Genomic DNA, 24,542 nt, shown 5'->3' on the forward strand with positions numbered 1-24,542 from the left:
TAAAAAAATGTAAAAAAGAAACGTAAACTGTTTTGTGTTACAAAAAAAAAACACAATAAAGAACAACAAACCCTAAACAATGTTAAAAGCTAAAATAAACACAGGGGGATGGTTTGCGTATTACACAAAAGACAAAGTACTAGGTAATGAAAATTACAAATCAAGAACAAAAAGACAAAAAGCCAGCAGAAAAGTGAAGGACAAGATCAGCTGAGAAGTTTACCTGTTTCAGAAATCAGCCATTTGTGACATTTTCAAATGAAAGGAAAAAGAACCATATATAAGTAGCTCATGGTTCTGAAGCAAAGAATTACTTTAGAGTTTGATATGAAATGTTCAAGTTTACAGAAGGCACATGGCCAAATACATGAAAAGATGTTCAATTTCACTATTCATCAAAATACACATCAGAATACATACATATATATATATATATATATATATATATATACACATACATACACATATATATATGGGAGGTGGTTATTTCAAGGAGTTGGCTTATGCAATTGTTGGGGCTGGAAAGTCTGAAATCTGTAGGGCAGGCTGGCAATTCCAGGAAGAGGTGAGATTGCAGTCTTGAGTTTGAAATCTGTAGGGCAGGTCAGCAGGCTGGAAATTCAGGAAAGCTTATTTTGTTTTATCTATCTATCTATCTATCTATCTATCTATCTATCTATTTAAGTAGGCTCCATGCTGGGCTCCAAGCTCCAATGTGGGGCTTGAATTCATGACCCTGAGATCAAGATCTGAGCTGAGATGTAGATGTCTGGACCGGCTGAGAAACCTAAGCACCCCCAGGGAAGATTTCTATCGTTATATCCTTGAGCTAATTCCTTCTCCAGAAAATCTCAGATTTTGCTGTTCAGGACTTCAGTCGAGTGGATGCGGATCAGTCCATGTCTACTGATTATGTTGATCACATCTACAAAATATCTTCACATCAATGTCTTCACTAGAATTTGACCAAGCCATCAAGCACCAAAGCCTAATCAACTTGACACATAAAATTAGCCACCACACATGGTTATGTCTGCTACTTCATGGGGAAAATAGGAGTCCTCAGAAAGACACTCTCTCAACGTCCGCCCCCAAGTTCACAGTCCAACATGCCATTTCCCCTCCAGGACTGCTCATCAATATTTGAGTCTGCTGACTACATTCCCCTTCTTGAAGCACCCTTTCTTTCTTTCTTTTTTTTTTTTAATGTTTATTTATTTTTGAGAGAGACAGAACGTGAGTGGGTTAGAGAGAGAGGAAGACACAGAATCGGAAGCAGGCTCCAGGCTCTGAGCTGTCAGCACAGAGCCCGATGCGGGGCTCAAACTCATGAGCCATGAGACCATGACCTGAGCTGAAGTCAGACGCTCAACCGACTGAGCCACCCAGGCGCCCCTTGAAGCTCCCTTTCTTACGCCCGTTATTGCACTTGCTTCTGGGTTTTCAGTTTCTTAGCCTCTTGAAGGGATCCTCTTGAGCTTCACATCTTTGAACTACTGGAGTTCCTGCGGGTTCTGTCCCCAGCCCTCTTCTCTTTCTACCCTCAGAAAACATCTCAATTTTTCTCAGTAGGTATCAGCTAGGATTGCATGCAGGTGCACACAGCAGGTAGCCAACAATAGTTTAACCAAATAAGACCTGCTTTTTGTCTTCAGGCACAGAGTCTAGAGGTAGGCAGTTCAGGGCTGGTATGTTGGACCACTCTTCACTCTGCTGTCCTCAGTGTGTGGCTTGGTGTCTGTGCTCACAAGATGGCTGCTGCCCTGTAGTCATGGTGTCTACACCTGCCACGTCTTCCCACCAACTCTTTGGAACTTAACTCATTTACTTATTCAACAAATATTTATTCACAACTCACTATGTGTTAACACTCTTCTAGGCACTAGGGATACAGAAGTGAAAAAAAAATGGTTTAAAATCCTGTTCTCGTGGACCTTATATTTAAATGGAGGGGGGGAGGAATAGAAAGTAGATAAGAAAAACAAGTGAAAAATGTGGGAGGTTTGATGATGAATGTTATGGAGAAACATAAAGCAGAGAAAGGAACTGGAAGGTTAGATGTGTGTGGTAATTTTAGGCAGGGTAATCAGGGAAAGCCTCACTGAGGAGGTGACATCTGAGCACAGACCTGAGAGAAGTGATAAAGCAAGCCATTTGGTTGCCTTCCAAGCATAGGGAAGCAAGCTGATGATGAAGAGTACTATTAACATTTTTTTTTTAAATCACAGGAATACGAAAACTATGTCTGTGTTTGTCCATCAATGGTGTATGTGCATATGTGCAAATGTGTGGTATGGAGTATGGATGTACAACACAAACTCTGGAGGACACATTCCACACCAACGGCAGGGCTTAATTTTGGTGAGGGGCCAAGAAATGCAGGGCAGTGAAGGTGAAGTTTTCTATGTGGCCTTTTTCTTTTTTTAAAAAAAATAAGGAGAAGGTATTCTTAGACAATTTGTATAATTAAAATTTTTAATTCTTTTTTTAGAAGTTTTTTTAATGTTTATTTTTGAGAGACAGAGTGTGAGCAGGGGAGCGGCAGAGAGAGAGAGAGAGAGAGAGAGAGAGAGAGAGAGAGAGAGGGAGGGAGACACAGAATCTGAAGCAGACTCCAGGCTCTGAGCTGTCGGCACAGAGCCCGACGTGAAGCTCAAACCCACAAACCGTGAGATCATGACCTGAGTCAAAGTAGGACACTTAACCAACTGAGCCACCCAGGCGCCTTTTTAATTCTTTTTAATTATTGGACCAAAAGGTGTTGGAACGATGACCTTGGAACCCTTATTTTCTTTCTCTTTTCAGGGTTGTTTTTTCTTTTCCTAACTTGCATTTTTTTTTAATAACTAGGAAAAAAATGCAACAAAGCAATTTCCATTCTGTAATTATTTCTACTGCTCTTTGGCTCAACCACCAGAATGACCCAGGGCCCATCTCTGTCCTGGCTCAGGGCCCAGGGGGCTCCCTCTCTCTCGGCGCAGCAAGCAAGGTGATCTTGCCGAGCCCTCCCCACAACTGCTGCCTCTGTGGTTGCCAGCATCACCTTGACTACCTGCAGAGACACTCCTGCCACGGCCTCTCCAGTGGGGAAAGCTCCCTTCCCATCAGGTTGCAAGGCTTATTAATATAAGATGAGCAGAGAAGCAAAGGGAGGAAAAATACATAGGGCCATGGCTTTCCAGAGGGGAAGTCCTGTTTCCTCAGTATCGACACCAGGCCCCATGGTGCATCTCCCTGATTAATCTGGCTCTCGCAGTTTCTCTCTCTGGAGAAACTTGAGATAAGTTTCTCAGCGGCTGGGGCAAAGGGCAGTCGGATGCAGTGTCTTGTTGCATACCCCTTCCCATTGCACTCGGGTTCCAGATCACGCCGGCCACCTTGTTACTCTCCTACCCCATGGTGGTTTCTACAAGAGCCTATGGAATGGCCTTCAGCGGTTTCTCTGCCGTCCAATGTCCTCTGCAATGTGCTCTAGAGTCTTGGCTCTGGGTGTCCACGGCTATCCCAATATGGTCTCCTCTTCCCCAAGGGAGGTATGAATGCCTGTGACTGGTTTTAGGAGAGTTATCAGCATGGCCTGGCAGATTTACTAAAAACACCTTTTCATATTTGGTTCTTCCTCCTCCCAGGGCCCTGGCTTGGGACCCAGTCTCTTTGGCTGCTCTATTTGAAGCATGGAATTATGGCCTAAGTCTTTTCTCACTTTATTTATTAATCCTCCTCACCGTGTATTTATCGTGACTCGTCTTCTATAAAGTGTATGTGTGTGTGTGTGTGTGTTGGGATAGCCGATTCTAAAGAACATTACAAGTAGGGGTGCCTGGGTGGCTTGGTTGGTTGGTTAAGCATCTGACTTTGGTTTCAGTTCAGGTCATGTTCTCATGGTTGTGAGATGGGGCCCCAAGTGGGGCTCTGAGCTGGGCACGGAGCCTGCTTAAGATTTTTTCTCTCCTCCTTCCTCTGCCTCTTTTCCCTGCTCTCTCAAATAAATAAATAAACTTAAAAAGAAAAATGGGGCACCTGGGTGGCTCAGTTGGTTAAGTGTCCGACTTCGGCTCAGGTCATGATCTTGCAGTTTGTGAGTTTGAGCCCTGTGTTGGACTCTGTGCTGACAGCTCAGAGCTTGGAGCCTGCTTCAGATTCTGTGTCTCCTCCTGTCTCTGCCCCTCCCATGCTCATGCTCTGTCTGTCTCTCAATAATAAATAAATGTTAAAAAAATTTAAAAAATTAAAAAAAAAAAGAACATTACAAGTAATGCTGCTCTGTTAACAAACCTACAACAGTTATACAGGATAAACCTGCTCGCAAAAGGTAGATTCAAGCTACTCAGTACTAGGTTTGATAAGTTGTGATGCTAGCCTTTTCATTGGGTATGGATATTACTATTCACATTTTCTTTAGAAGATAAAACCAGCTGATGGGAAGGTAATGCTGACTTCGTTTTGCGAGAAATAAAACCTACTCAGGAGGAGCCATATTTAAGTCTCTATTTATTTATTTAATTAATTTTTTAAATCTTTTATTTATTTTCGAGAGAAAGAGAGACACATGTGAGTAGGGGAGGAACAAACAGAGAGGGAGACACAGAATTCGAAGCAGGCTCCAGGCTCTGAGCTGTCAGCACAGAGCCCGACGCAGGGCTCGAACCCAAGAACCGTGAGATCACAACCTGAGCCCAAGTCGGACGTTCAACTGACTGAGCCACCCAGGCACCCCAAGGCTCATAATTTCTGAATTTTCTTTGAAACAAGTTGATAGTCTGGGTTGTTAACATCTATGCAGAATGACTAGCTTTGTGTATGCACAGAGATAGAGGGAGTTTTACTAAGGAAAGAAAATATTTATTTTCCGTTTTTTTTTTTTTTCTGAGGGGAAAATATTTCCTCCTTCACCCTCATTAATTTTTATGGTTGGTGAAGCATTTTCATTATATTAGCCAAAAGGAGGCTGGACTAAAAAAAGTAGAAAACCAAAGGCATATGAAATGGTTTCCTGGCCAGGATGATACTGCAACCATCTTGGGAAAGTTTGTCCTCCAGAAAAACAAATGAAATTGTGGCTTGCCAAGCCACCTCATGGAATCCAGGCAATACTTTCTGCTTTTTTTCCTCTGAAAGCTTGGACACAGAGTCACAGTTTATTTGTTGAACACGTTCTTCTTGTTTCTTGTAACCATAGACTCTGGTCTAGTTGAGTGTTTCTTATGTCAGGCTATAGCTGAGCCAATATTTATCATTTAAGAAATTTCCATGAGTCATAAAATAAACCTGCGGTAGGCACTACCTTCTATGGGAGTTTCTTTCCTAGAGTTTTTAAGATAAAAGGGAAAACACGGAATCTGGAATCCAACACCCAGCATTTGTCAGACCACACAGATATTTTCTCCTATGGGGAGGATCCTCCTGAGATTTCAAAGCCATTCAAGGTGTGCTGCCTCCTGCCTGAACACCTTCTGGCCCGACAGCCCGGCCCCTCTCCAGATGGCCAGGCCAGGGCCAGAAAGGAAAGGAAGCTGTAGAGGTTTCAAGGGCGGAAGTGACTCACTGGCTCAAGGGGTGGGAGGAAAGGTTTTCCATCGGAGCGAAAATACAAATGAGCAAGTGATTCCTTCCACCTCTAATGTGGAACATCTTGCAAGGGGGCCTGAATTTACACCGACCGAAGGGGGGAAAAATACTGTAAGATGTGATGTGTGGCCCTTAGTTATGTATAAGAGTGTGTTTCATTAGTGCTGCTTGCCCCTTTTGTGCCAATCAGCTTCTTTTCCCCAGATGGGGACCCGCTAGGAGTCCACAACTTGGACAGTTATAGCAACTTAGTGATTTTGCTGTAAAAACAGGCCTTGTATCAAGAGCACAAGGCCTAGAGTTTATAAATCAAAATTCAGAGGTCTGCTTTAGTATTACTAGGATACTCCACAAATTGCTAATATGGCCCTAGATACTCAAGAAATTTTCTGTATTGTGCAGGCATTACACTTTAGAACCAAAGGGGTTAACCTAACACCTTCAGTTTGCAAGCGAGGATAAGGAGGTCCAGAGAAGTGTACCTCCTAAGAGGTCACACAGCCAGTCAAGACCAGAACTTGTGCCAATGGTATAAAACACCTTCTCGGGAGCCTGGTGATAGAAATACCGGAGTTGTAGTGATAAAGGCAAAAGTTATACGAAAAGGCACTCCAATTTCGCATCATGGCCATTGTCCCTCAGCTGCTTCTAGCAGAGCTGTCCTTGAATATGCTCCAAATTCCCTCACTGGGCAGAGCTGGGGTTCTTTGGCTGAAGCACCATTTCACATTCTGCCTCACACCCCCAGAAGGGAAAACTGGGTATAAATTATAACCATCCCCTCTTCCAAAGCAAGAAACAAAAGCAGCAAACAAAAATCCCTACATCTGTATCTTTCTAGGTACCTTGGTCCATGGAGTCTAATTTTTGGGTAAGAACATTAGGTGTTTTCTTCCCCCAATCATCAGCCTCTGAGTCAGCCCCCTAGCCATCTCTTCCATATTTGTATTCACCAACCTAAGTGAGAAGTCATGTTGGTAACAAATGCTCACTTCCTTCCTCTCCGGATGCCCCACTCCTTAAGATTTGGTCACACCTCCCTGGTTTGATCTGCCCCATCAGTAGGATCCTGAGAATTCCCACTGGAACCTGGGCCAAGTTTATCTTGGCATCAATCTGTTTTCACTCATGATCTCCTTGTGGCAGGGCCCATGTATTCCTGGTAGCTAACATGGCCACAGCTGGCACCCAGTAGGACCCAGTAAACATGTCAAATCTAACTGAAAAGATTTCAAAGTAGCATCCTGTTGCGAATGTAAATAAGACAATTGCTTTGACCCTAAACACAAACTTTTTTTTTTTTTTTAACACTTACCCCCTCTTTTTCCTACAAGAAATTCAGGTGGTAATAATAGATAGGATGATGCAAATATCTTTTAAAAATGCCAGGCTGCTTGGACTCCTACTAATTGATGTATATTAGATTGAACCACAAGAATGTCCTACTTTTTAGGGGCACCTGGCTGGCTCAGTTAGTAGAGCATGTGACTCTTGATCTCAGGGTCATGAGTTCAAGCCCCACATTGGGTGTGCATCCTACTAAAAAGAAAAAAAAAACAAACTCCTGCTTTTGTAGGTCAAAGATAGTTGAATTTTGTTTGTTTCTTAGGTACAGCCTAATGTAATTGAAAATAATATAAATACATTGCTTTATACAGGGGCAATAATTCAGTCCTTTCATTAATCCACCCTGATCTCTTTACCATCGTCTGCACGGTCCTACATCATCTGGTAATTATAGTTACACTTTCAGTCTCATTTGGGTCCACCCACCCTGGCCCTCCAGGCTCCAGCCACACTGTCTTCCTTCTGTTTTTAGAACACGCTGACCTCAGCCCATCTGCCTGGGATGTTCCCCACTATCTTCACACAATTGAGTCCTTCTCGGCATTTAAGCCTCAGCTTAAATTGTTTCTTTGGATGAGACTTCTCTGAGCATTGATTTAAGCGTGCCCTTCCCGCCCCCAGTTACCCTCTGTCACATCACCCAGTTTTACGGTCACTGAAGTACTTCTTTGATTGGTTGTTCATTGTTTGCCTGGAGCTGACTAGGATTTAAGCTGCAGGACTGCACAGGAGCCTTGTCTGTCTTATTCATGGCTCTGAAGAGCTGGCACATCATAGGCTCAAAACATACATGTGGAAATGATGGATTCAACAATTAACTTTTAAAATGTAGCAGAACTAAAGTATTTCCAAGTATTTTCTTCCCTAGTTTGCTGATTTCACCATTCTGGGATTCCTGTATACAGATAGATACTCGTCCTTTTCCTCTATCTTCCAGGTCTCTGAAATTCTTCTCTTGTTCTTTGCATCTTCTTTATCCTTTCTTGATGCATTCTGAGACAGTGAATTACTTGACCTCATCTTCTGACTCACATCTTTGTTATTTACATATATCCAGTCCATCGTCCAGCCCCTCTATTGAATCTTCCAGTTCAAGAATATTCCTAACGTCTGCATTTTTTACCATAACTGCTTGTTCTTGCTTTTGGTCTCCCGGTATCTTTCCTTATCTGAGAATACTTACTATGCTCATTTTAATTTCTTGTCCTATTTCTTCTTTTGCTTGAAATTGTTCAGTTTGTTGCCCTTTTCATAATGCTAGGATTCCTCCTCCATCTCATTAACTTTACCTGTGGACTCATACATATGTCCTTAGGGTTTTCATCTGGCTGGGTTTGTATAGAATACCTGGGGCAGGGGTTGAGGACGGGTACCACTCCTGGAGAGTCTGGGGGAAGATGGGTAGAGATGCACCAAGCTGGGGAACCTCTGAGGTTGCAAACTGGGCGCCCCCCCCAACCTCAACCAGGAGGCCCCGCCCTTCCAGATGACTTCCGAGTATACTCTCTCCTTAGCAGAATAGAACTATTTAGTCCCCAGAGGCAGGGGAGGTAAAAGGGGGATGAGGGAAATTTCCAAGCTTGGACAACCCGTTTGCATGTGTTGGTGTATCTCCATACCCCCATAGGGCTCTGTGGTGCTCTAGTGCTGCCTTGACATTACCCAGCAGCCTTGGCAGTGGGCACTTCACAGGTAATGAGGTTTTCTAGCTCTCTGGTAGTCATGAGAGAGGCAGAGGTCTGCAGAAAATAACGGGGTGGGGGAAAAATGGGTCCCAACTGGAAAGCTCACCACTACCAGTCTGTTACTGCCTGTCAGGTCTTCCTTTCCCTCCATCTCCCAACCTGCCTCCTGTCCTTACCCATGTAAAACTGCCTATTTTTTCTGAAAGTACACACTTTGAGCTTTTAAGAGATGCCTTCTTATTTTTATAATTTGCTGAGATTTTCTATTTACTTCATTCCTACCCTTCATGATTTATTTTAACTTGTGGTCACATTCAACCCTTGAGCTTCTTTATATTCTGGAGAGTTTGAAGTCATTTTGTCTATCCTTAAATCAAATACCAGATTCCAGATGCCTTTATTTGTCCCTTTCTGAATCCTTTGTGGCTTTTCTTTCTTCAGAAGTATAGCAACCCAATCAGAACTGTAGAGTGCACCATTACTTCTGGAAAATGGGAAGACAGTAAGGATAGATCCCAAAGATACACTGCTGAATGAGTGAGCAAACAAAAACAAGCTGCAGTCCTACATGCATTTCGGAGGCCATCTGTGTTTTTCTAAATGCTCTGTATTGTAAGGGTCCAGAAAGAGTCATGCTGCACTCATAACCAGGGTGATAGCAACCCAGTGGAGGAGGAACTGTAGGACTGTTCAGTCACCCCTACCTCGGGTTTCCTTTTTAGAATTTCCCCCCAAACCTTTCCTGAAATATGTAGTTTAAGGGATGGGCTTCAGGACAGTCCACGAGCTCCCTGAAAATGTAAGCCAAGCTTTGTGAGTAGGAGCAAGTATCTATTTTTCTAGAGAAAGGGTCTATACTTTTCACCAGAACTTGAAAGGGAACAGAAGACCCAAGAGGGGGAATAACCATTGGTCAGGAGTGTTGTGCCACTTTCCACTCCAATTTCTCATGGTTTCATTCAAGTAGTACGCCAGTAACTGAAAAACACGTATCGGTATTGTTTATAATGTTATAAAATGTTGTTATAAAAAAAAGCATATAACTTTTACTTTACCATGAAGACTAACACAGAAATCAAGTGTTACCATGTAGTACTGTGCTGTTCCCATGAATATACTTAAATATATTTAGTTCTTTCCTAAAATAGATGTCTAGGCCCTTGGGGCAGTCGATCCAAGAGGACCCGGCTACAATAAAGGAATGTCCAGAATGTATTTTCTACAGCTTCCATTTGCTTCATTTTGTATAACCGCCCTCCGTAGTGTTAAGGAAGCAATAAGAGGTAGCTCAGGTCTTTTGTTCAGCACCACTGATGTGTCACGTGGCCTGACAGTAAAGGTCATGGGCTTGGGAGCAGATCACTAATTCCTCTGGATTCCTAAGGAACATTTCTTCACCTTACCTCACCTATAGAATGGAGTAATAGTATCTAGCCATGGTAGTTACTGCTGGTTATCTCCTAGTACCCTCTTTCTCCTCCTGTCTAGGTATAGGAATCGCAATTTCTTAGCTGAACACATTGCTGCTCAGAGAACAGACCACATTTCCCAGTGCCCCTGGCAGCCATACACTACATTCTGGTCAATGAGATAAAAGTAGAAACCCTGGTACTTCTGGGATGCTTCTTTAAAAAGAAAGGGGCAGGGGCGCCTGGGTGGCGCAGTCGGTTAAGCGTCCGACTTCAGCCAGGTCACGATCTCGCGGTCCGGGAGTTCGAGCCCCGCGTCAGGCTCTGGGCTGATGGCTCAGAGCCTGAAGCCTGTTTCCGATTCTGTGTCTCCCTCTCTCTCTGCCCCTCCCCCATTCATGCTCTGTCTCTCTCTGTCCCAAAAATAAATAAACTTTGAAAAAAAAAAAATTAAAAAAAAAAAAAAAAAGAAAGGGGCAGACTTCAGGTTTCCCTGGTCTGCCTGTAAAGTGTTTGGAAGTTGCTACTCTGTCCTAACAATAAATAAAAAGCTGAACAGACAACTCTTCTTGGATCCATAGGAGAGAGGAATACACAGGGCAGACTGCTGTGCCCAAAACTGTACATAAGACAGGCAAATACAGGGAGTTATGGCTTCCTAAAGCAGAGACTCAAGTAGAAACCACCCTGGGAATCAGTGCAGGGTAAGAAAACCTGAGCCGTAACTGACAAATTGCTGGAGGCTCAATGTGGACAAGTCTGACAGAAACTCTGGGGAGACTCAGTCACAGGGGACCCCCCACCCTCCAACATCTGTTTCACCTCCTGAAGCTCTACCAGGTTCCCACAGTAAATGACAAAGAAAAATCCCCTACTGAAGGCAGGAGGGGAAAAGGAACCATTTTGAAATACACCAGATGCCTCAGTCCTAACAAGGCCTGCTCTGAGGGGAAACTAGTTACCAGAACCTACCTGATCTGGGGAAAGAAGACCCTCACCTCCAGCCTACTCCAACCACTGAAGGGCAGAGGTTGGGGAGGGAAGGACGGTGGCGGCGGGAGCGGGGGGGGGGGGGGGGGGGGGCAGGGTGCAGCCTGTTTCAGAGTAACACTTGTGAAGTTCACAGTCGAGAGGCAGATTCAGTAAAAATGAGACCAAATCACAGGACTATAGAATGGTCTTCCCCTCACCCCAACCTCACCACATCACTAAAGGCCTAATTACTGCTGTTCCTTTCACCCAATGCATCATGTCCAGTTATCAAGAAAAAATTGGAAAGCATACTAAAAGACAAAACAAGACCCACAGAAATGAAGAATGCCTTTGATGTGCTTATTAGTAGATCGGGCACAGAGGAGAAAGGAATCTCTGAACTAGAGGATATGTCAACAGAAACCTCAAAAGCAAAAAGCAAAGACAATGAAGACTGAAAAAAACCCAGACTACCCAACCAATGTAGGACAACTACAAAAGGTGTAACATACACGAAATGGTAATACTAGAAGAAAGGAACAGAAGAAATATTTGAAACTATTACTGAGAATTTAACCAAATTATTGTCAGATACCAAACCACAGACCCAGAAAACTCAAAGAACACCAAGAGGGATAAACGCAGAACAGAACAAAACACTACACCTAGGTCTATCATTTTCAAATTATAGAAAATCGGAGATTAAAAAAAAAATTCTAAAAGAAGAGGGAAAAAACATCTTACCTAGAGAAGAACAAAGATAAGAATTAGTGACTTTTCTTCAGAGGAGGGAACTACAGGAGAGACTATAGAATGGACAGTTGGGGGTGCCCAAGGGGAGAGAGAACAGGTGAATTTGTAGGGACGCAGGGTAGAAACTAGTTTTCCTATACTGTTTATGGACAGGGTTGTGTCCACCTGAAAATAAACAAAACCTTTTCCAGTCTATTAACATACATCTCTAAGCTCTTCGTTAATGTATACTTTATTCTTCCTGCCATATTAATGCTTTTAAATGAAAATGCTTATATGTATATGCTCAGATTAAGTATGAAAAATGTTTTCTAATTTTGCAATGGAATACATCCGTATTTCAGGAGGGGCTTTATGTCAAAATGTTTTCCTCTGTGGTATGAGGAAGAATGGAAAGACCCAGAAAATCTATGTGTAAAGGCAGAGGTTAAAGTTTAAGGGACTCTTAAAAACGGGGGCTCATCTTAGGTTATAATGAACCAACATAGAAGTTTGCCTGATGAATTGTAAAACATTTTTAGATATTGGTTCACATACTGAACAAACGTGTATTCAACACCTATTAGAGATCAGGGATGATGCCAATCCATATAAGGTACATCCTAAACAGTCCCTGTCCTCAAAGAACTCAGTCTAAACTGGTGGTGGTGGCAAATTTATATAAACAATGACAGATCGACATTAACAAACATTAGGGAAAAACCATAAGACCTCACTACTCAAAGTATGGGTTGAGGACCAGAAGCATCTGAATCACCTGGGGGCATCTGAGACCTCACCCCCTAAACCCCTGAATTTGCATTTTAACAAGATCCTCAGGTGATCTGGATGCTTATTAATGATTTGAGAAGTGATGAAATGTGGGATTAAAGAAGAAACCACTAATGATCCCTGGGAAAGTGGTCAGAGGTTTTCAGGATGGAAGGGTAATAGAAACATTCCAGTCTGAGAAACTAACAGGTCAATAATTATGGCAGTTAGAGTTAAGGAAGGTTCCAGAATGAGAAGTTCAGTCTGGAAGGAAATTGGGCACTATGGAAGATATGGGAGGCAGGGCAGAAAAGGTAGGCTGAGAGGCCAGAGGCAGAAGGAAGGGCCAGAATGACCTGCTGAGGAAGTCTTGGAAAATTTTAAGCAGGAAAGCGACAAGATCAGATTCTTATGTTTGGATAGAACACCAGTGGCAGGGTGGAGGATGAAATGCAGAAGAGAAGCTAGAGGAGGCGGGCTTGTATCTTTAAATGAGCAGGATTCTATTTGGGACTAGACTGGAAGTCTTTGAAGTTTTTTTTTTGTTTTTGTTTTTGTTTTTTTTAGAGTTCATTTATTTATTTTGAGAGAGAGAGAACACAAGCAGGGGAGGGGCAGAGAGAGAGAGAGAGAGAGAGAGAGAGAATCCCAAGCAGACTCTGCAAGAGTTCGGACTCACAAACTGTGAGATCATGATCTGCCCTGAAACCCAGAGCTTAGCTGACTCAGCCATCCAGCAGGAGTTCCTCTTTGAAGACTTTACAGGTGGAGGGGCCGCTGAGTCCCAGGCAGAGAAACAAAGGGTTCCAGCTGCAGTGTGATATAGGTGGGTTCGTTCTTCTCAAAGCGTGGTGCCCCCAGCCGCACTAGCATCACCTGGAAATTGTGAGAAATGCAAATTATTGCGTCTTCACTCGGATACAGTCTCAGAAACTCTGGGGACGGGAAACACAAATCTGACCTTAACAAGTTCTGTTTCAAGTTGAGGCCACTGCTCTGGCCTGCAAAAGTCTTATATCAGGTGGTAAAGGCTTAGAATTGTCCCAACTTTTCTGGAAAAGAACAACAACAACAACAACAAAAAACAGGACGAGGTAATGAGAAATAAGTTTCTACGTTGAGTGGGCAGAACAAAAGTCACACAACAGTCTAGATTTCATACAGTGACCAGAAAAAACAAAAAACAACAAAAAAGTCTTGTCCCAAAGCCTCACATTTGGAGAATTAAAATAATTTTGGTAGAGGCCGTGATGTTCTCCGTAGGCTAAATTAAGTAAAACTTAAAGTAATCATCCCAGTTGTAAATTCTTTCTGCTCCCTTTACTCTCCACAAAAACACCCTCAGGAAAAACACTGGGATTCCTTCAGGCTCTCTCAAAACTGTGTTTGTGATGTAACCACCCATTAAAAAAAAAAAACCCAACCCCAAATTAAAAGCCCCCAAAACAGAGCGGCGGGGCTGGCGCCATAGTCCCAGTAAACTCTGCCGTTTCCCAGCCACACCCCTGCGGACCGCCGGGCCTCCTTCCCGGGGCAGTTCCCAAAGATAAACAAATCACTCCTTGTTTTTTTCCAGACCTGAAATTAGCGGTGACTCACAGAGCACTCTGAATGGCCACAGTCGCCTCGGGAAGAGGGAAGAATGTGCAGATTTTTCCCTCACGCGAGGGCCCGACGGTGCCGGGCTGGGCCAATCAGGGGAGGACGGCGGGAATCGCACCAAAGTAGGTAAAAAAATGCGGGACGCGTTTTCGGCGCTGCAGCCCGCTCCTCGGCTCCCCCGGGTCCTCCCTCTGGACTGCTGCTCGGGGAAAGCCGCCCACCGTCGTTCTCCCCAGTCCCCAGTCAACCTCGCTCTCCCTCGCCCTCCCTCCTGCCTCGTCTCTCCTCCCTCCTCCTCCTCCTCCTTCCGTGTCCTCCCAGGCCCCGCCTCCAGCGGCGGCGCACACCTGGCCAGGTGGATACTTCCATGTTAGGGCAACAGCAGCGCAGTGGGCGGGGCGCCACGTGACCCGTCCCCCTCCCACCCCCTCGCCGGCAGAGCTGGGGATAGGGCCCCCTGCCCCGTTTGATCCTTTGCCCTCCCCTCGCCCGCAGGTACCAGCCCGAGCCGGGCCTCCTCGTCGCTAGTAGATGAGGAAGGCCCCACCCCACGCAGCCGAGCTGGTGAGAGCAGGACCGCGTCCCCCAGCCTCCGGAAGGTGAAGCGGAATCCTCAGCCCGCCCTCTGGGCGGGGCGCTGCCTGGCTAGCCGGTTGCGCAGCAACGACGGGCCGCGCTTGGCGTGCGCAGCCGCGTTTGGGCCCGAGGCGCGCGCTCGCGCACCCACCCCCTGGTAGGCTCGCGCCTAGCGTAGGCTGCTTGCTGGGTTGCTCCTTCCTTCTGCGGCGCGGAGGACAGTACGCAGACTCGGCGCCGACCGGCTACCCTTCTAGCGTCTCTGCGACCGCCGCGGCGAAGATGGTGAGTGGGAGGGAGCCCGAGGCGTGGGCTGACGGGGCCGGGGCGCTGGGGCACCGCGGGGGTCGGGGTGGAGGGGCGACAGGCGCGCCCACGCCCGGGGAGGGACGCGGGGCCTTGCTGCAGTCCCCAGGCGGGGGAGGGTCTCCGGGCTTCGCTGCCCGCGGACCCGCCGGGACTCGCGCGCCTGGGGGCGCCTCGGGGCGGCTCCTGGCCGCTGCGTCGGTCGCTGCTGCTGCGAGGCCGCCGCCGGCAGCTTCGTCCCCGCGGTTCCTCCGGCCCCGGCCTGGGGACGACCTGCCGGGGTCGAGCAGCGCCACCCCCTCGCTGAAATCGACCGGGAGTCCGCCTTCCCGGGGTGGGGGGCGTCGGAATCCGGCCTGGGCCTTGTTGGCGCAGGTTTCCCCAAAGCCGGGCACCGAGGTGGTCAGTGACTCGTGCGAGTTTCGGCCCCTGAGGTCTGTCCATCTCATTAAAGAAAATAAGGCCTTTATTGAACAACCCTAGAGGGCGGAATGATTATCACGAGTATGACCCTGGTATGATTAAGAACAGGGTGGCCTCGCAGCCGCTTTGTTTGTCGTATCTGGCAATCAGCTTCCAGCAGCACTCTTGTAGTGCTTGTCAAGCTTGGCAGTGGCTCTTTTAACCCTTCCCTACCTAGTCTCTCCATGCATGGTTAGAAATTTTCTTTTACCTGTGAACAGTTTGTCTCTGCCAGAACCTAGCGTGTGAGGAGTGATAGTGCTGGGATGCTAATAAAAGCGAATGAAAAAGGTTTTTAAAAGCCCATCGGATTATCCTGTCACTAAAAAGTGAACATGCCCCTTATATTCTAGGTGATGGACAGACACTTGGCTTAATTTACGTATTTCCCTCTATAAACTGTCTCTAGTTTGCAGTACAACAGTATTCTTAATTGGATGATCGAGTAGAACATTTTGTCATTTTCTTTAGTCTGCACTGGCTGTTACCATTTTTGGTCAATGATTTGCAGGCAAAGGCTTACCAGACTTTGCTAGAAATATTACACTGTTATTGCATCTGTCTGCCTGGGAGCAGTTGGTACCAGTTTACTGCATACAGAATGTTTTTTTGCTGAATAACAATTTTGCTGAATAACTTAACTTTTACTTAAGGTAGTGCAAGGAAGAAAAAGATTAACTAGTAGTTTCTTGATGAGTAAGGAGATGTAGGAATTTGATATTGTTCAGTTTTCAGTTCTTCTTTGGTTTAAATCTGTAAGCTTAGGAGAAGCACCTTAAGACTTTTTTAAACCTCAGATTATAAATGTATATGCTACTTTATACTAAAAGACTTTAAGGGCTTTGAATTATAAATTTAAGACCATCCACTCTGATAAAAGTGCTTTGAAGTGGGTTGGAGCCTGCTTTAAGTTATGATTTGACATTCTTTTTTGAGTTTCTTTAATACAAATTTTATTTTCTATTTGAAAACAGGACCAAGTGTTTTAGCTTTAAGTTTTAGTTCAAGCCTTCCATATTTCTATGCATTAAAATATTTTGTTTACTGGTTCTTGGGGGAGGAGGAGGAATAAAAATTAATCAAGATGAGTGGATTCCAGATACATTTCAAACTTGTTGGCCTTAGGGAGATCAAGACGACCTTACAAGCTCTTGTTGTTTGGATGCTTGCAAATAGGGTTCAGAAAATATAGACTGACCTTTTGTAAAGATTACTCTTGTATTTAGCCTTATAAGCACAGAGCATATTGTGAAGATTGGAAGTTCTTGTATTATCCCAGATTTTAGCACTTTGCCTCTATATTTGAAACTGAGGTTCCAAGTTTCTAAGGTTTTTTGGTTTGTTAAGATTAAATTTTAGCTGTTGATGGGTTTGTTCTGCATTAACAAAATCACTTCCTGGTACTCACAAGCCTTCTGGAAGCACTTGGGAATAAAAGCAATTTGAAACCAACTCAAAAGATCACCTTGGGCACTTTAAGATGAGATTTCATGTTTTCAGAATCTCACTTTACAGTGCCAAAAAAAAAAAAAAAAAAAAAGCCTATCCTCCACAGGAACCACACAAAACTTTGATGTGTGTACTTGGTGTGCCACCTTCCTCTTGGAAAGCTTATTTACTAGTCTACTGTCAAGTTCCTAGGGTTATCTGCTTAGTAGTTCTATCTGTTGGGTGTGGATCGAGATCTTACATGTTGACTTGCCTAGTGCCTCTTGTAACCAATGGTGTATGACATTTATAGCATAGCTGTATAGCTTTCTGGGAAGTAGGAGTGTAGTCTTGCCCCTGAAACAATAAAAGTCTACATGATAATCTAACCATGCCCTAGTCAGAGCTCTGCTATAACAAGCTGAGCTAATTGGCTCAGAATACGTTACAAATGTATCCTGCCACTTGATGATTAGGAAAAACACTTTTACTTACAGCAGTGTAATGAAATAGGTTGGGCATGTGTTCGTGTGCCTATTTGACATGAAAAAACAGACTGTAAAGGGTTTACTTGTGACCTTCTTTGACTCCACATCAAGGTTTAACATAATTTACAAATTAATTTTGAAACATTTTAAGCAGAAAGTACACATAATAACCGGTCTCTTTGTACAAAAAAGAAAAGATTAACTTTTTGCCACGTTGCAGGTTTCTATGTTACCATTACAGTTAAATATCTTCTTCCCCAACCCATTCTCTTCCTTCCCCAGAGATAACCACTCCTGTGTCAAAGACATAATGTGCTGGCCAATTAAGGAGATGATTTTTTCAGGCTATTGCAATTAGGAGACCATTAATTAATGAGGAATGTTTCAAAAAAAAGGACAAGGACCTGGGACAGGTAAAACAGAGTCTTGAGGAACCATGAGGACAGGTCTTAATCTCAGCAAGCAATGGCAGGATCTTTATGTTACCAGCTTCCCCAAACACAAAATGATGGGGGTGGATTTCTTAACCTGCTCTGCTTTCCAGGAGCACAGGGCTCAGGTAAAGTTTAACATAGTCAGCTGAAATTAATATATTTCTTTCTCCTTGGTATTTCCATACTTTTAGCTATACATATGTGCATCTGTAGTAATATATATCATTTTGATGTATTTTTAAATTTCATGTAAGTGCTATGGTTTAGGTATCCTTTCGCAACTTAAAAAGAAATTAAACTTGGTGAGTTTTCGGGGAGGGGGTTGATTTTTGGTTTTAGCTGTAGCTGTGGTTCTTTATATTAACTGTTGAATAGTTTCCGTTTTTATGACTGTATACGTTTATTCATTTCCCTATTGATGAACATTTCCTCAAGTTTCCATTCTTTTATCTCTTTTTGTCTACTTAAACAGTTTTGCAGTAGACGGTTTCCATGTTTTATGTTACTTCTGTAGCCCCAGTGAGTGTGTTCTCAGTATAGATCTAGAAGTGGAAGTCCTGGATTAGAGGGTATGCGTATGCCTTTTTTGTTCTACTACAGGTGGTTCTAGTTTGCATCCCATTAGCTACATTTGTCTGTTTTCTCCATTCCTTTTCACCACTTGGTGTTATGAGACCCTTTGCCAGTCTGATGGGTGTGAAATGACTTCTTTATTCTTTAAGCCTGCATTTCTCTGATTAGTAGTAAAATATCTTTATGTTTGTTGCAGCCAGTGTTTTTACATGCATGCCCTTCTGGTGAACCTGACGTTATGTAAATACTCATCACATCTTCGTCTAGGCTTATTTGTGGAGCCTAGCATTAAATCTAGCATTAAAAGAAAATACACAAGGGTCCCCTAGGTGGCTCAGTCAGTTAGGCATCTGACTCTTGATTTCGGCTCAGGTCATGATCTCATCGTTTGTGGGTTTGAGCCCTGTGTTGGGCTCTGCGCTGACAGCACAGAGCCTGCTTGGGATTCTCTCTGTCCCTTGCTCTCTGCCCCTCCCCTGCTTGCATGCTCTCTCCAAAATAAACGTTTAAGGAAAAAAAATCTACAAGAACATGATTGTCAATGTCAGAACTGCATATTGAAGACTAATATCCTTCTATGGCACCTACGTTTCTTTGCATGCCTCTGTAGCTGCTAAGTAACAGAATAAAGACCCTTAATTCTAGTCACCTGCCATTGTCAGGCCCTGGTAGTGGTAGAATGCAAAGTGATTCAGGGTAGAGTTCCATCTTTGCCAGTGGCCCTGGTAATTAACATCCTCTGCTTTATACTTCTCTCTTTTTCTTGGGTAATTCATCCAGCCAAAATGTTAAAACCAAACAAGCACTAGGGATATATGGGAAAACTCTGTACTTGCCACTCAATGTTGCTGTGCACTCAAAATGTCCCTAAAAATAGTCTATTAAAGAAGCAAAACAAAACAAATAATTGACTGTATTTCACAAACAGAATTGGTTTAAATCAAGAGGTGTTTAACTTCCTATCCAGGAAGACTCCAAACATTATTATTTTTATGTTAATGTAACTTTAGTTTCTTTTAGTAATAACTAAGATCTTTGAGATGAACACAGGTGAAATTAGAAAAAGCTCTAGAAATTGAAAAAACTGGATTTAACACGTATGTGTCGCTTTTTTCTACACAGCAAGGCTCTGGCCTCTGAGTAGTTAGGCCTAGTCTGTTTTTTGTTGTACTGCTTGGGATTTGCATATCTAAACCAGAGAGACTAATAAATAGAAGATTGTCATTTAAGTATTTTGAGCTTCCTTCTCTTGTAGCATAATATTCTCTCTACATTGTCCGTGAAAGATGTACTCAAAGATTTACATCTAACGCTTCAGAAATATTTTAATCACAGTTTTTCTTCCCTGCCTCCTTGATGTTGGAAGTGAGTTTTCACTTGGAATTGTGCTGGTGTTAATTTTTCTTGAAAGTTTACATTGGGAGAAGTATAGCAAAATAAACATCAGATTGGTTCATCTCACTAATACTTTGACAGACTTGTTACTTATTTCATCTTGGAGTCTTCTGTACAAGGATCCCCCATGGAGTTGGGTAGTTTTTAGTCTAGAGTGATTTGTAACTCTAAAAGTCTTCTAGTAGCTGATACTGTAATGCTTACGTATTGTTAACCCTATTCTGTGATTTGCTTTGGAATGTTAAAATTGAATCAGTTTTTGTGTAGATCTTTAAAAGGTGATTGATTCAAGTAAAAATGTGATTCTGAGCACCTGGGTGGCTCGGTCACTTAAGCATCCGACTTCGGCTCAGGTCATGATCTCACAGTTCATGGGTTCGAGTCCCGTGTTGGGCTCTGTGCTCACTGCTCAGATCTTGGAGCCTGCTTCAGCTTCTGTGTCTCCCTCTCTCTCTGTCCCTCCCCCACTTATGCTCTCTCTCTCAAAAATGAAGAAATATTTAAAAAAAAAATTTTTTTAACACGTTTAAAGTTCAGGTTAAAAAAATTTTTAAATGTTTATGTTTGAGAGAGAGTAGGTGAGCGCAAGCAGGGGAGGGGCAGAGAGAGAAGGAGGGAGACAGAATGTGAAGCAGGCGCCAGGCTCTGAGCTGTCAGCACAGAGCCTGATGGGGGGCTTGAACTCACCATGAGATCATGACCTGAACCAGTCAGTCGCTCAACTGACTGAGCCACCCAGGCGCCCCTAAAATTCAGGTTTTAATATGTAGTTGGAATATGAAAAAGCAGAGGAAAAGCTGAGATTTTGGCTTTTTGTTAACATGAGGGAAGTGTGTCAAAGAACTCTTGTTCTGTTGCAACAGGGCATAGGATGAGCACTTCAAAGACAAACTTCAGTGCATACTATAGCAGGAACCCCATATTTGAAACTAATTTGTGTGTGTTTTTGGAGTACATCAAAGGAAGACTATTTATTTACTCTTTTCAACATTTTTGTTGAAAAATGCATATTGGCATGCTTTCAGAAAACTGCCAACCTGTAAATGTAATTAGCGTTTATTTTTAAATGGTTTCATGTGCATTTTTGACGGTGGTGGAATTTTCATATAGTGCTAGAGCTAAAACTAAAGTGCAGGCAAATACAGGTAAGATTCCTTCAGTTTGTTAGGAAGCAATCTGTTAAGTCAGTTTTTGAAGCTCTGGAACTCTGAGGATTCCTCAAATCATTGAAAACTTGTTTTAAGAATGTTGTAAGTAATCTTTAGACCAGGGTTTTTGAATAGAAATAAAATGCAAGTTAATGTGTACTTTTAAATATTCTACTAGCCCTATTAAAAACATACAAAAAAGAATGAAATTTATTTAACCCAGTATGTCATATCAACATTTAATCAATATAAGAAACGAGACATTTCACATTATTTTTTCATACAAATTATTTGAAATCCAGTATATATTTTACACGTATAGCACATTTTAATTCAAATACTCAGTTTTCACTGGAAGCATTTGATCTGTATTTAGATATACATTTTACAGTTGAAAAAGTAGATTCACGCACCTAAGTTGTTCAATGCATGCTTATAAGTTTTCTAGTATAATGGTATTGGTAATCAGTTTAAAATTTTAGTTAATTAAAATAAAATATCATTTAAACATGCATCTCCTCAGTCATACCAGTCACGTTTAACAGACTCACTAAAGCACATGTGGGTAGTGGCTAACTTAATGGACAAACCTCAGACTTTGTGGATTAGCCTATTTAATTTGTAAAGGGAAGTTAATATGGGTATCAATACTATGTTACTTCTTTGCATTTCTGTACATGTCTAAGAAGCAGGGCTAAGACAGCATGTGAATTTCTTTTATGGCACTTAAGATGTTTTGTAGAACTAGACTGTTGATCTCCTTAAGAAAAGGTTTTTTCAGTATCAAGATGCCTTTCTCATAGTAGGCCCACAACAGATGGTCCTGAATGAACATGAGTTAGTGAGAGGGCATTTGTAATTATGACAGGGACAGGTTCCCATGGATATGGATTCTTTTTTATACTTTCTATTCCCACATACTTTTTTTTTTTAATTCAATGGAAATTAAGGTTTTCTTTATTTAAAAATTTTTTTAAGTTTATTTTTGAGAGAGAGAGAGACACATACACACACACACACACACACACACACACACACAGCATGAGCAGGGTAGGGACAGAGAGAAAAGGAGACACAAAATCTGAAGCAGGCTCCAGGCTCTGAGCTGTCAGCACAGACCCCGACATGGGGCTCGAACTGCCAAACCGTGAAATCATGACCTGAGCCGAAGTCAGAGGCTTAACTGAGCCACCCAGGTACCCCTGGAAATTAAGTTTTAAGTACTAAACTAATTGAATAGTACCTCCCCTTTGTATACTGCATTACAATTTGAGTCTTACAGTGAAAATCCTTTGAGATAAGGCAAGTATTGTTAGAGTAGTACCTTTAAAATAATTCTTGCATACAGAAATTCCTCAATAAATGCCAGCTCCCTTTCTTCCCTTGAAAATGAAACAATAATAGTATTTGATGCTCATTGAGGCATCCTGAACCATAGAAAAGCACTTGAAAGCCTAACAAATGAAAGAACAAGAAATAATGTCTTAGAAAATTTATAAGTATTTAATATGTGACAGGCATTGTGTTATACTTTCTCTCAGTTTTTATAGTAACCCAGTGAGGTAGGTATTGTTATCATTTCTGTTAAACTATACTGAGAAGTGGTTAAGAGCATGGGCTTGGAGTGGGGCTACCTAGGGTTTTTGAATCTTGGCTCTGCCACCTACTATCTGTGACCTTAGGTAAGTTACTGATTATGCTATGCCTCAATTTCATTATTTCTCCTAATGGGAGTACCTACCATCACAGCATTTGGGTGATGCATATAAGTAATTTAAAAGCAGTGCCTGGTATATAGTAAAGTGCTTATCAGTGTTGGATGAAATGACATTAAACAACGTTAGATCCTCATTATTACTTAAAAATATTTTTTTAAATGTTTTGTTTATTTTTGAGAGAGAGAGAGAGAGAGAGCGCGAGCGCATGAGCAGGGAGGGGCAGAGAGAGGGAGACAGAATCCACGAAGCAGGCTCCAGGCTCTGAGCTGTCAACATAGAGTCTGACACAGGGCTCGAACCTGTGAACCATGAGATCATGACATGAGCCGAAGTCGGACACTCAACTGACTGAGCCACCCAGGCACCCCTAGATCCTAATTAGATTAACAGTCTTTTTTTCTTTATATTCTGATTATACCATCACATGCTTCAGCAATTGTAGATACAATGAAAAGGGTGGAAGGGAATGCATTAGAACATGTTTCCAATTGTTTTATAAGTTTTAAAACTAATTTTGTTTAGATTATATATGATCAACTTTTTTTTATGGTCTACTTTTAAATTTTATTTTTCAGGTAACTTGACTTTAGAAATTGAAGTATAGTTAACATACAATTTATGTTAGTTTCACATGTATAATAACATAATGATGTGACAGTTATCTGCATTTGGAAATATTGTCTGTCCTACAAAGCTATTGACTGTATTCCCTATGCTGTACTTTACATCTCTGTGACTAATTTTTTTTTTAATTTTATAACTGGAAGTTTGTGCCTCTTAATCACCTTCCCTTATTTCACCCATCTCCATCCTCCTCCCCTCTGGCAGCCACCAGTTTGTTTTCTGTTTATGAGTCTGTCTGTTTTTGTTTGCTTTCTTTGTTTTTTAGATTCCACCTATGAGTGAAATCATATGGTATTTGTCTTTCCCTGACTTGTTTCACTTAGCATAATACCCTGTAGGACCATCTGTGTTGTTGTCAATGGCAAGATTTCATTTTTTTGTACAGTGGAGTAATATTCTGTGTGTGTATATATACATCATTTTATCCATTTATCAATGGATACTTAAGTTGTTGCCATATGTTGGCTGTTGTAAATAATGTTGCAGTAAATGTAGAGGTGCATGTATCTTTTAATGGAGTTAGTGTTTTTGTTTTCTTTTGGTCAATACCCAGAAGTGGAATTACTGGGCTATATGTTTAACTTTTTGAGGAACCTCCATAGTGTTTTCCATAGTGGCTGCACCAATTTGCATTCCCACCAAAAGTGCCTGAGAGTTCTCTTTTCTCCACATCCTTGCCAACACTTGTTATTCCTGGTCTTTTTGATACTAGTCATTCTTACTGATGTGAGGTGCTTTCTCAGGTGATTTAATTCTTAATGTAAAAATATCTTGTCTTCCACTCTTAGTATTTTTCCCAAAGAAATTAATGTATAATCCAACAGTTCTTCACCCTCAAGATTTAGAATAGCAACCATTTATTCAATAAATAATTGAGAACTTGTTATGGACTAAAAACTCATCCAGGTACTAGGGATATAGTACTAAAAAAGTCCTCTATTTGTAGAAGTTACCTTCTAGTGGGGCAGGGGACGGGGAGAGAAAAACAAAATGGCAAGATCATGTCAGAGAATTGTTAAGTGGTACGAAGGAAATAGTGTCATCAATAGGCAGTGCTAGAAGAGTTGGCTTCTTTTAGCCAGATTGTTAGGGAAGGCCTCTTAGGAGGTGACATTTCAGCTAAGACTTGCATGGCAAAAAATAACCATGTGAAGAGCAGTTCAGGCCGAAGGAACTCTATAAGTAGAAAGGCCTTGAGAAGAGAACGAACTTGACATGCCAAGGACAAAAAAAGGTTTGTGTAGCTGGAATTCAGTAAAAGGGGGACAGAAAAGTAGGAAATGGATTGTTGGCGAGAGCTGGAA

At 42.4% G+C, this 24,542-nt stretch overlaps 1 protein-coding gene and 1 long non-coding RNA gene across 2 annotated transcripts in view; one reads left to right on the top strand and one right to left on the bottom strand.

The window, feature by feature from the left end:
* Positions 1 to 13,157: 13,157 nt before the first annotated feature.
* Positions 13,158 to 14,513, bottom strand: LOC124503691 (uncharacterized). Its single transcript, XR_006960246.1, has 3 exons — positions 14,434 to 14,513; positions 13,446 to 13,536; positions 13,158 to 13,360 (listed from the first exon to the last, which is right to left on the bottom strand). It is a non-coding gene; the product is annotated as an uncharacterized LOC124503691 (long non-coding RNA).
* A 332-nt stretch (positions 14,514 to 14,845) lies between these two features.
* DSTN (destrin, actin depolymerizing factor) overlaps positions 14,846 to 24,542 on the top strand; it is a 35,684-nt gene continuing 25,987 nt past the window's right edge. Inside the window, exon 1 of the mRNA XM_047068904.1 lies at positions 14,846 to 14,947. Within this exon, the coding sequence (XP_046924860.1) occupies positions 14,945 to 14,947 (3 nt within the window). The 5' untranslated portion in view covers positions 14,846 to 14,944. The remainder of the gene's footprint in view (positions 14,948 to 24,542) is intronic.

Source organism: Lynx rufus, unplaced genomic scaffold (genome assembly GCF_022079265.1).
Source record: "Lynx rufus isolate CCGP_SWC_20201006 ecotype Redwood Valley unplaced genomic scaffold, mLynRuf1.p SCAF_8, whole genome shotgun sequence".
NCBI lineage: Eukaryota > Metazoa > Chordata > Mammalia > Carnivora > Felidae > Lynx > Lynx rufus.